This window comes from Vulpes vulpes, chromosome 2 (genome assembly GCF_048418805.1).
Source record: "Vulpes vulpes isolate BD-2025 chromosome 2, VulVul3, whole genome shotgun sequence".
Taxonomy (NCBI): Eukaryota; Metazoa; Chordata; class Mammalia; order Carnivora; family Canidae; genus Vulpes; species Vulpes vulpes.
This window is the reverse complement of record NC_132781.1, coordinates 26386276-26398333: the sequence shown is the minus strand read 5'-3', so window position 1 is coordinate 26398333 and position 12058 is coordinate 26386276. Positions and strand designations below refer to the sequence as shown.

The 12058-nt window shown below is 55.5% G+C and overlaps 1 protein-coding gene across 3 annotated transcripts in view; it reads right to left on the bottom strand.

Annotated features, from left to right (window-relative positions):
- ABCC3 (ATP binding cassette subfamily C member 3) overlaps positions 1-7450 on the bottom strand; it is a 44207-nt gene extending 36757 nt beyond the window's left edge. For 2 of the 3 annotated variants that reach the window (XM_072747478.1, XM_072747479.1), the window contains exon 1: positions 7298-7426. In XM_072747478.1, coding sequence (XP_072603579.1) covers positions 7298-7327 — 30 coding nt within the window. In that variant the 5' untranslated portion in view covers positions 7328-7426. Of the gene's footprint in view, positions 1-7297 lie in introns of all 3 variants that reach the window. The other variant, XM_025995918.2, reaches the window with a different exon arrangement.
- Between the last annotated feature and the right edge of the window lie 4608 nt (positions 7451-12058).

Sequence of the window (12058 nt, the reverse complement as noted above, 5' to 3'; positions counted from 1 at the left end):
CAGATGACCCTGGGTCTCACGGGGCAGCACTTGAGAGACAGGTGCTGGAGCAAGAGGCTGTTTGGGACCTTATTTGGTTTCACAGACAAGCTGCACTGCAGCAAACATCAAGAGATCTCGGGAGTGTGAAGCCCCAGAGGGTGGCTTTGACCCACTGGGATATCCAGCCTGGGCTCCTTTCCCTTTCCCCACCTTGGCAGAGCCCTCTCCAGGGGCAGCGGGCACCCTCCATGCCTGTGCTCCTACACTATTTATCCCAGAGCCATTGCTAGGCCATCCATGGGACAGGTCATAGACGACACGTCTAGGACTGAACTCCTGCCCTTCTGCTCCTCAGAAGCCTGCCCACCCTGATGGGTAGCCACTGCTTCCCCCCTCTCAGGTCAAAATCCTTGGGGTCTTCCTTGATTCTTCTCTTCCTCTCATACTTTACAACCAACCTTTGAGTAAATTCTGTCCACTTCACTTCAAATCACTAGGCTGAACTAGATGGAAATGCTCTATTTGACTATAGACAGAGACAGCCAGAGAGCACAAGCAGGGGAGGGGCAGGGGCAGAGGCAGAGGGAGAAACAGGCTCCCAGCCGAGCAGGAAGCCTGACACAGGATTCGATCCCAGGACCCTGGGATCATGAGCTGAGCCAAAGGAGCCCAACCAACTGAGCCACCCAGGCACCCCTATTTGAATACTTCTACCAACAAAATGGCAACTTCTTCTGGCTCTCCCTGATGTGTCCAGAACCCAACCACTTGTCTACACCCCTCTTCCTCGCCTGGATTATTGCCCTGGTCTTCCTGCTCCCGTCGCTGCTGCTAGTCCTGGCAGACTTTTCCAGCATGGTAGCCAGAGGCAGATGTTTATAATATCCAAGTCAGACCACGTTACCATGTCACTCTGGTGGTGAAGACTCTCCATGTCACTCAGTGTGAAAGCCAAAGTCCTATGTGGCCCTCACGACCCTCTGGCCTGCCTCCCCATCTCTGGCTTCATGTCCACCACTGCCCTCTCACTCTGCCCTCAAGCTGGCAACACTATGCCTCATGCCCTCAACACCTGTGAGTGCTCCTTCCCATCGGGGTCCACCCTGACCTTCCTTTAAAAAAAAAAATTATTTATTTATTCATGAGAGACAGAGAGAGAGAGAGAGGCAGAGACACAGGCAGAGGGAGAAGCAGGCTCCATACGGGGAGCACGATGTGGGACTCGATCCTTGGACTCCAGGATCATGCCCTGGGCCGAAGGCAGGCGCTAAACCACTGAGCCCAAGCAGAGGAGGAGCCCGACCCTGACCTTCCTAATTAAAGTTGTAACTCCCCCCCACCCCGGCACTGTCCTGCACCCCATCCTTCTTAGCCTGTCCCATTTTCCCTGCAGCCCTGATCCCCTTCCAGCATACTATAGAATCGAGTGATTTATTGTGTTTATTGCTTTTCCGTCTGCTCCCCCTGGAACATATGCTCCATGAGGACCGGGGTTTTCCCCACCGCCCAGAACAGTGCTTGGCACAGAGAAGGCCCTCCTATGCATTTGGTGAACAAAAGAATGAGTGAGTGGACAAAGGAATGAGGCGCCCTCTGAAGCTCTGTCTGCAGCTGAGCCCCAGGAGTACAGTATGCTTCCTCTCTGACACCAAGGCCACAGCTCCTGGTACCCAACCGAGTCTCTGACCCAAAGTCAAAGGACAGGGTTGGTGGAGGTCATTCCTAGATCCTATGAAGCCCCCTGCAGTCCCGCTGGGCAGGATGGATGATCCCCTCTCAAGCTACTACCACTCAGCCATTCTCATTGGGAAGATGAGCTCTGGCTGAGCTGGGCTGGGCTGGGCTGGGCTGGGAACACGGGGCCCGCAGCCCCTCCCTCGCTGTCACCACACAGTTTCCATGGTGACAATAGCTTCCTTAATAATGTGATTCAACAGCTGGACAGGTCTGATAAGGTCTGACACCCAGAATGGACCACATGGGGGGAAAGGCCCCTCCCTGGGCATAGGCGCTGAAATCCCTGGAGACCCAAGCAGGGGACAGGTGGGCGGGGGCATGGCCCCAGATGAGTCACAGCTCTGTCAGGGACAATCCAGCACCCTCCCCCACTACTCCCAACCCCTTCCCCCTCGAGGCCCCAGGCTTGTTGACAGCCTCTGTGGTGGGAAGAGTAATTACTTCCTTAATCCTGTGGGGGGGGAGGGGGGGATCAACTGACAAGTTCTTTTATCTCCGCAGAAATGGAGGTGCAGAAGGGGCAAGGGCCAGCTCCGATCCCAGTTCTCAGTCACTGCCCTACTGTGGCTGCAAGAGCAGCCTTCACCAGGGCCTCAGGGTGGGGGTGAAGCCGACCTGTGGGGGGTGGGGGGAGCAGCCTCTGCCACTGCTGAAGGGGGCCCTGGCTGCCACCAGCCACTTTGGTTATTTGAGCACCTGGTGCCCCAGGATTATCACCTCCTATTCACAACAGCTGAGGCCCATGGCTGGTTGGGAGTGACTGCCCTGGTTCCCATGGGCTGGCACCGGGACTTGGACTCTCCCAGGCCCAGCCCTACGGCACCTCCTCTACACCCTATGGGCTCTGACATGACATCCCACAGGTGTCCAGATCACCTGAAATGTTAAAAATCTCCTTTCCTCGAATGTAGCCCACCTCCGAATCCACTCCCTTGCTGCGGCTCTTCTCACAGAGCTGAGGGGAAGGAGCTGCCATCATAGGGCAACAGGCTAGCTGTGGCTCTGGGAGCCACTGGGCTAGAAGCCTGAACACCCAGCGAGAAGGAGAGATACTATCCGAGGGTTAGGCCCTTCGGAACAATACCCAGTTTCAGGAAACAGGAACAACTCCAAGATAGGGGGTGAGGGGGCAGGGAGAGGCCCAGTCCCCCAGCAGTGGCACACCTAAGTGTCACCCCCCCTCTCAGGGAGCCTGTCCACCTGTTGCCCGGGACAACCCCACCAAGGAGACAAGACCCAGGTGCTCTGATCCTGTCTCCTGTGTGAGTCAGCTGGCAGGCCCTGCTGGGTGCTCTCTCCCTGGGGAGGGCAGCCCTGTGCTCAGTCTGGGGGCCAGCAGACAGTGCGTGCCAAAGTTCCCTCCCAAATGCTACTTCTGACTCACTTCCTTCCCTAAATCTCTGGCCCTCAAGACTTAGGTCCAGGGGCTGTCTGGGGAATAACAGGGCTGGGGAGGAGCCAGCCTAGGGCCACAAGGGAGCGCAGATCCTCCCACAGGAGCCAGGAGCTTAGGGAGCTCCAAGTGGTCTAGCCCCAGCAGCTGGGATGGAGGGAGGGGATGCTAGAGGCCCCCATGGGGCAGGGAGGACTGGGTTCTCAAGGGGAAATGCTGGTGCTCACTAGGCTGAGGGGTACCCACATCCCACCCACCTGCCTACCTCACAGCCTTGCTTTTGCCAGTCTCCCCACACCTTTGCAAGTCATTATCTTTATTTGAGAGTCAAAGTACATTGAAATCAGAGTCCATTACTCCTATGTCCCAGTAGCCACCTGCTGGGTTGGGCAAAGACCCAGAAGCAAGCCAGAGACTCTAATACCCTAATATTTGGAGGGCTCTCATCATGGCCCGGGCTGTGAGGCTAAAGATCAGCCTCACAGAATCAGCACTGGGAAACTGGACTTGAAGGGGACCCCCGGAGCCCACCTAAGTTCAGCTGGAGCCCAGAGAGGGTGAGCGATTTGCCATAAGTCACAGAGCTAGTGAGTGACAGGATAGAACTAGCTGGGCTGGAGTGGCAGACACAGGATGCTGAGCCTCCACAGGATGAGGGCTTTGCCGGGTGGACAGGCAGCCGCGGGTGGGCAGATGGCCAAGGGAACAGTGAAGGTGCTGTGCCTGACCAGGGCAGACTCATAGGTCTCTACCAAGAGGTGCTGTTGCGCAAACTCTACGTCCAAAGTGGAGTGAGAGCCAGGGGAAGAAAGGTCAGGAAAGTTCAGAGAAAGAACCTGTGAATCTGGCCGTGGTCACAACTTCCCTCATCCTAGTTGGTCACAAAATTTCAGGGTAGGACCACAACTCCTTCCTTGGCTTGAATCCTCTCTCCAGCATCCCTACCAAGTGGTCACTTGCCATATGCTTGCATACCCTCAGTGTTGGGGAGCTCACTACTTTTCAAGCACTCTGTGCCATCTTTGGACTGTTCTCACGGTCAGAATGTGAGCCAACATCAGCCTCCCAAGAGCTTCCTGGGACATCACATCTAGGCTAATTCTGCAAATAGGTCAAGACCTCCTGAAAGCACTTGTATTATCTTTACCACATGAGTGCTTCCCTGTTTCTAGTGCTCATAACAGAAGGTAATTCTCCATGTAGGAGGCAACGGGCCAACAAAGGAACACTACCGCCTCTTCAATCGAGAGGCATCTCTGCTTTGGCCTCATTAGCCCTGGGCACTTGTTACAATTCAGTCATTTGGGATTTATTTCGCAAAAAATCCCAAGGCGCACTCAGAGATGCTGGTGATCTACCCCAAAGTGGCAGACGTGAGAGTTGAAGGGGATCCTTGGGTGGCTCAGCGGTTTAGCACCTGCCTTTGGCCCAGGGCGTGATCCTGGAGTCCCAGGATCGAGTCCCGCATCAGGTTCCCTGCGTGGAGCCTTCTTCTCCTTCTGCATGTATCTCTGCTTCTCTCTCTCTCTCTCTCTCTCTCTGTGTGTGTCTCTCATGAATAAATAAAATCTTTAAAAAAAGAGAGAGAGTTGAAGACAGAGACAGATGGTTCACCCAGGGCATTCTGTGTGAGAGTACCCAGGTGTGTGTGCACATGTCCATGGGCTCACAGACCCCCCTCGAATCTCCTGCCCTCTGACTCAGCTGGGGCTGAGGCTGATGGATTGAGCCACACAATCCCCAGCCAAGAGCTGAAATAGGAGCCCCTGGCCCAGGAGCCCTGTCAGCCCCTTTCTTCTAGGCCTTTCCAGACCAAACTCCGGCTTCCAACTTCATTACTCTTTCACTTCCCTTGTTTCCAGGAACATTAGGACCTGTCAGTCACCCACAGAAAGTTTTGTAGTTCTCAAAACTTTCACATCCCCTACTCATGTGATCTCCACGGCAATCTTGTGAGGTGGTTAGGAGATGGGTTATTCCCCCGTTTCACAGGTGGAGTAACTGAGGCTGTGCAGGGAAGCTAGCGAAGGCTTGGAAAGCAAGCAGCCCAACAGTCCTGAACCATGTTGGGGGCCCCCACCCCTGCCTCTTTACTCCTGGCTCAGGTACTGCCCCGCTGCCCTGAACTACTTCCCACAAGATGGGTCACCTGCAGGCCTCTGAGATCAAAGATTCAGGGGTAAGTATGCCTGAATAATATATAATCCAAATGAGATGCAAACTAGCCCACCATGAATGTCACCCAGAACTCAGGGCCTCAGGCCCTCCCTTGTCGCAGCTCTGCAAACTTCCAGAGGAGTAGCTGGGAGCCTTCTCGCTTTCTCCCCACCCTGCCTCTTGACTCCCACCATGCTGGGTGCAGCCTGGCATGACTTTCAGGAGCCAGGAGGTCATGTGGAAGATGGAAGGTGTTTAGACTGGGATGGGGAAGAGGAGTGATTTCCTGTCCTTTAAGATATCCAAGCAGACAGCACCACAAGGGATTCATCTGACTCCCATAGACGTTGAGGTCCTCACGAGCAGCAAGAAGTGTAGGGACAAGGGTTCCAGAAGCCCAAGGATGCACCATCAGGCAGTGGCCAAGTTGGAGCCATATCTTAGGGGTCCTGCATTCCATTCCAGAGCTTGGCAACTTACTGATGTATGACCTTGGCCAGTGCGTTCCCTCCCTGGCTGTCAGTTTCCTGAACCTGGCAGTAAGGGGCTGCGCTAGCTGCTTCAAGCCCCAAGTTCTGTGGGTTCTCTTGGATTCTGCAATATCTTGGAATGATAGAGTCAAAGGATATCTAAGCTTGGAACAATAAGGGAGTCAGGCAATCTTTACCTCCGCTTCCTCAAAGCCTGTCTCTGGGCAGTCCTAAGCTCTTGGGGTTAACTGTCCGGCCAGCCACAAGGAGCCTTTGTACTTGAGGTCCAGGCGCATGTGCCCCTTTGATTTGCATGTCCTCTACCTGGCTACTGGAGACATCGTGACCATGCCATGGGCCATGTCGGCCACACTCCAGTGAGCTACGAAGCAAAGTTTACTCATGGGCCACAACAGGTACAACCTCTGGACTTGTGGATCAGTGATTAGTTCAAGTTGGATGATGGATGGGGGTTTCTGTGTCGATGGGCAAGATGGTTGCACCATCTTTGATTAGTGACCCAGAGGGAAAAAGAGATGCTCAAAGATACGATTTTATAGATACTCTATTTTATAGGTCCCAAGTTTCAAAAAGCCATGTACCACTCCCTTCCGCCCATGCCAAATACAGCCCACGAACAGGGTTTCTGATTGGATACACACACTATGTACACAAACATGCGCACACATGCATGCATACCTGCACAGGACACACCCATGGATCACACACACGAGGCACACACACATCGAGCATATAGGTACGGATACTTGAAATGGGAAAAAGACTCAAGGGATTAAAAATCAGAGGTCCTGGGTTTGAGTCCAGCTTAGGCTGGGCATCCCCTCCACGACCATGGACAAACCCCTTGAATCTGAGACCACCTGTAGAATGGAGACACACCGCCACCTGCCTCCCAGAGCTGCAGTGAAGACCAAGGGAGCTGCTGTCCATAGGTTTTGGAGGCTATAAAAAGCTCTTGGGCTGCCTACATTTAATGCACGTGAACTGTGCAAGGGATCTGGAATCAGCAGCCCGATAAAGTAGCCTGACATCTTAGAAATGGATTTGACATGAGTCAAAGGCTTGCTTTTCTATCCCAGCTCTTCTAAGCAGGTGACTTTGAGCAAGTCCTTTTCTCTTCCTGGGCATCCCTTTCTCCATCTATAAAAGGAGAGGGTTGGAGGGGGACTTCCTGTTCCCTAGGGGCTCCTAACACCAGACAGAAGACGGTGGCAGGAATGCTTTCCAAGAAGGAAAGCAGAGCCAGCTTCCCAAACTACCTAGCTGAGTAGGCAGGCACTCTGGATGCAGGACAGGGGAAGGCGCCAGGTGTAAAAGTGGACAACGAGCTCCAGTCCACGTGGGGGCACCTTCGGATTCGTGTGCCTCGCTTTCCCAGGCTCTTTCTGCAGCAGGGAGGGCAGATCCGGGAAGCCCCGGGCCCCCCGGCTCAGGGCAGCAAGGCCAGAGCTCCTCCCGGGGTCACATTGTCCCCCCGCCCCAGGGCCCTCGCAGGGGCTGTCAGGTGTGCGCCCTCGGTCCGGGGATGCCTCCTTACCCAGAACTTGGAGCCGCACAGGGCGTCCATGGGGCCGAGCCGCTGCGGCCAGGAAGGCGAGTGCGGCAGCCTGGCCAGGCGAGGACCCAGCAACACCCTGAGCCTCCTCCTCCTCCGCTGCCACCCACCCTCCCCGGGCTCCGCCCCGCCCACCCCGCTAGGCCCTGCCCTCGGCTCTTTGGGTCAAATCGCCTGTTCCGGCCAATTGCAACAGAGCCTCCCTGAGACTGCCAGACTGCGGGTCCCGGAAGGACTTTGGGTCAGGGGTGGGGAGGCACTGACACGGTGACAACCCTGTCGATTGGCCAGTGGGCGGTGCCGGAGAGATGCCCCTCCTAACACTGAGGCTGATGGGGCTGGGGCAGGATCTGTGCCCAAGGCGCACACACCTGCTCCCACCCCACCAACTCCGCCGGGCAGGTGAGTCATGGAGCTGTGGAAGGTGACTTAGCAGGACGCCCTCCGTGAATAAATCCTTGATGAGGTCTCGGTCATCTCTGGACCACAGTCTTCTCATCTGTGAAATGGGACTGCTTACATGTGCAGACGCCTGGGGAGTCTACCTCTCTGCCCATGAGTTACCTGGGGACTAGCAGAAACAGCACATGAAGAGCTGGGGGGCCTGTGTGCCTGAGGACAGGGGGTGTGGGGGGCGCCTAGCATCAAAGAGATGGTGCCTTCCCGTGGTCCTCTCAAATTGCTGTCTTCCTGAGGTTCTGTGGCTCCCTGATCTTGTGCCTGTTGCTGCAGTGTCACTCTGTGCCTCTACTTTTGTTTCTGAAAAACAGGGATAATCCTAGTTCACAGGCTTACTCTGGGGAGTACCTAGCAAAGGTATGTAAAGCATCAAGCATGTTGCCTGGCACACTAGTCGGCCCCTGGCGTGGGTTAATTTCCTCCACTCTGGCCCTGGTCAGGGCGAGGGACCAGCAGGTGAGGCCCCAGAAAGATCTCCACGTTAGCACACTGCTAGGGCTGAGTCTTCACATTCTCCATCTGGAAAATGGGATTTGGGCTCAGTGGTCTTCTCTTGGTTGGCCCAGCTTGGCCACGTTGTATCCCCTCCATCCTTCTATCTCTCATTCCCCCAACAGAAGCCAATTCACCTTATTGGGGCTGAGAAGGAATCCCCACCCATGCCCTCCCCACCCTCCACCCTCCACCTCTGCCCCATCTCTCTCCTGGCCTCACCTCCCCAACCCTGTGGTCAAGCTTGGTGCTGTCTTCTGGGTCTGCCGGGTTCACCCTGGTGATCCCTTCTCTGGCACTTGTTCTCAAGAGGTGTTTCCCTCCTTGGCTGCTTAGCAGCAGGCGTGGGTGGCCAGCAATATAATACAGAAGTAGCCAGCCAGCGCCTGTCCTTCTGGGCTGGCAGGAAGTGACCAGAAGGAAGTCTATGCCGTGAGCTATGGGAACAGAGATCTGAGCTGCACTGGAAAGAGCAGGGTGGACAAGGCTCCCCCCACCCCAGGCAGAGGGATGGGGGGGGGCAGCTTCCCCTCCACCAGGCAAGCCCTCTCAGCCCTTTGTCTGCCCCCCTCCCCTCCACTGACCCAGTTGCCCTTCGCCCCGCCCCCATCTCTGAGCCCAAGACTTTCCAGAGCTTTCACATCTTGTCACAGAGTGTCTTGGATTATATTTAGTTGTGAAGAGTCTGTCTTCCCTGCCAGTCTGAGGTCCCCAAGGGCAGGGATTGACGGAGTCACCTCCAAACCCCCTCCCTGCCTCGGGCAGTAACTTTTGTATGCTGTGTGACCTCAACAAGGCCCTTGAGGTCTCTGGTACTTGGTTTCTTGAACAACTTGGACAGAATGCCATCTAAGGTCTCTCCCAGCCCTGGTGATCCAGGCTTCTGTGGTGAGCAATTGGGGTTCCTCCTTCAACTCTTCCTCTAGTTTGGGGCCAGGACCTTCAGTTTCCATCTTCAGCGTTGGGGTTGAAGCGCCGTCCCGTCTTGCCATGGGAGAGCTGTCTCCGAGCTCATGGCATTGGGTGGGAGCCTCCAAGATCACGGGAGGGGACCTTTGCCGTCCTCAACCTCTCTCGTCTCTCTTGAGGTATTATTCACTGGGTCCTGCCATTTCTGGCCTCTCTTGGAATGGGATCTGTTTCACATGGCCCTTGAATAATAGCCATAAAACTCCTAGGATGTGATAGTTTTGGCTTCACCAGAGCAAGAAAACATAGGCCCTGAGATGTCTTATCCTGGCAGAGGTGGGATGAGCTCCCTGTCTCCCCAGTGCGGGGCTGTCTCCATGTGGCTGCTCGGGCAGGATGCATTTCTGGTGTCTTTAGCTTTTGCACTTGTGCCCCTCAGCCCACCTTCAGGGTGCTGGGCACAGTCTCCTCCCTACACCTCAGCTCTCTTTCTGCACCTGGCAAACTCTACCCATCCCTGGAGATTGTGTTCAAGTCCCACAGCCTCCCCAAAGCCTCCTGTGAACCTCCCTCACCCCTGGGCTAGAGGCCCTTCTCCACACCATCTCCCTCCTGCCCTCATTATACTCGCTGATCCTGTTGCTCACCTCTCCCAGGGGACTGTGCATACCTTCAGAATAGAGACCAAACACACTTATTTATTGCCATATCCTCAGCACCCGGGACAGTGCCTGGCAAAGCTGAGCCTCAGGAAATGTTTGTTGACTGACTAACCAAGCATCTCATGTCCTTAGAAGAAGTTATAAGTGGTGAGGCTACTGTGGTCTCAGCTAGAGTCCCAGCAATGGGCACCGTCCACTCTGCTTTGGACTTTCCAAAACCAAGATGTTTCCATCCGGAAGCTTCTGAGAGGAGGAATAGAGATCTGTGGGTTGGGCTGCAGCAGAAACAGGGGCTGCACCTCCCCCAGCTTTGCTACCCCGGCCCCATCCTCCGCTTCAACTGACTGCAGCTCCAGAAGGGATGGACAGAGTGTGTGTGTGCTGCGCCTCCCCCACTGGTGCGCATCCCAGGGGAACCCAGCAGAGATTTTCTGGCAGGGAGATGGAAAGATAATTGCAAGGTACAGCTCTGAGCAGGAATGACAGCAGAGAAGAAGAAAGCAAAGCAAGGTGGGGACAGGGAGACCGAGGGACAGGAAATGTTGTGAAGGTTGTGGGGGGAAGGGAGCCAGGTGGGAACTAGAGCAGGGAGGGGCGTGGAATAGAAAAGGTTATTCTAGTTCTCTCCTTCACTCACTGCCCTAGTCTTTTGAGCCCGTTGTGGTTCCTTGAAGGCCTGGAGCACCCCCAAACCAGATCCAGCTCCCAGACTCCAGCCTCCCCCTTCTCTCCTCCCAGGTGGTGGGGCAGACCTTGTTTTGTCCGATCCTGCCTGGTGGGGCCCCACACAGACGCCCCTCATGGGCTCAGCAACCCGCACTTGATCTGATTTGGCATGCGTGTGAGCGCTGGCTGCTGTGCCCGGTTCAGGAGTTTTCAAAGCAGGAATTAATTAGCTCCGTGGGCCACAGTCAGCAGCTCCCGCACCTGGACCGGGGCTCAGTCAGAGTTCTGAAGTTCTTAGCAGATTTCCCTCCTGGGTGTTTGCTAGAGCTGCCACCACCTTGACCTGCCTTGCTCTGTCCTCAGAGTGGAGGGCCGGCCCACAACTCAACTGGCTCTTGGCAGCCACTGTCGCAGGTTAGTCCTGGGTCCCCTGGCCCCAGGCAGGGGTCACTGGGCACTGTGGGCTCAGCACTCCCATTGCTTGGATTCCCTATGCACAGACGAGTCCTTCATTGGGCCCGGGAGCATGTTTCCTCCTTTGGGGGGCTATGCAGAGCCCCCGTCTGTAGAAGGTGTATGTCAGTGTGGTGTCCTCTCCCTAGTCAGGTCCCTCTACAGAAGAGGCGCATAGTGGCCCCAGGGGAAGATACCTTGTGCTGCCACCTGGTGTCTGAGGTCCTCACTGCACCACCATGGCCAGCCCTCCAGGTCTGGTTGCTCAGCTGACCCAGGAAGGGGAGAGGAGGTCATGGGGCACTAGGTTATGATGGGTGGGGACTAAGGGTGATGATGGAGGAAAAAGCTGTTTGGAAAGTGGGAGAGGCCTGGGAGGGGCACGGGGAGAAGACAAGAAGGACAAAGGGATGGGAGGTGGGGAAGGGGAGCCAGCGCTCTGTGGTTCAAGGGCAGCATAAGGCCAGAGAAAAGGTGCCTGGGAAACTGGGTGATCACAGAGCCAGCCGTGGCTAGCCCTTGGACGAGCGCACCTGGAGCTGAGGGAACGGCTTCTCTTGTGGTTAAACCTCTCTCCTCGCGCAAGGTGTGGGCTCCTTTAAGCTTCCGAGTATGCCAAGCTGGGAGCCCATTTCTATGAACACAGTCACAAATGTGACTGCCTTGGAAAATGCCTCCCGGGCAAGTTGTTTCGTGACCAGGATTCTTTGCACCACGTCGTCGTCCCACTCCCTCTACAATGAGAAGAGGCTGGGTTATGTGAAGCCAGTGGGCTAGAGGTTGGCCAGACCTAGGATGAAATCCCAACTCTGTGGTTTCCCCTGTGTGATCTTGGGCAGGTTACTAAACATCTCTGAACCCATTGCCTCATGAAAAAATGGAAGCAATGGTATCCTCCTGGTTAGGGTGTCGTGAGGAGTAAGTGAGAGATTGCAGAGGAGCTTCAGATTTGTTTTTAGCACCAGCTCAGCTCTACTCTTCCTAGTCCCCACCCCCCACCCCCAGGCAGACCTTTTCCTGGAGTCTTGGGGTGGAGGAAGCAGAAGCAGACAAGCCCGAGGTGGGGGCCTGCAGCTGTTGACACAATTTCCTCTGAACCCCC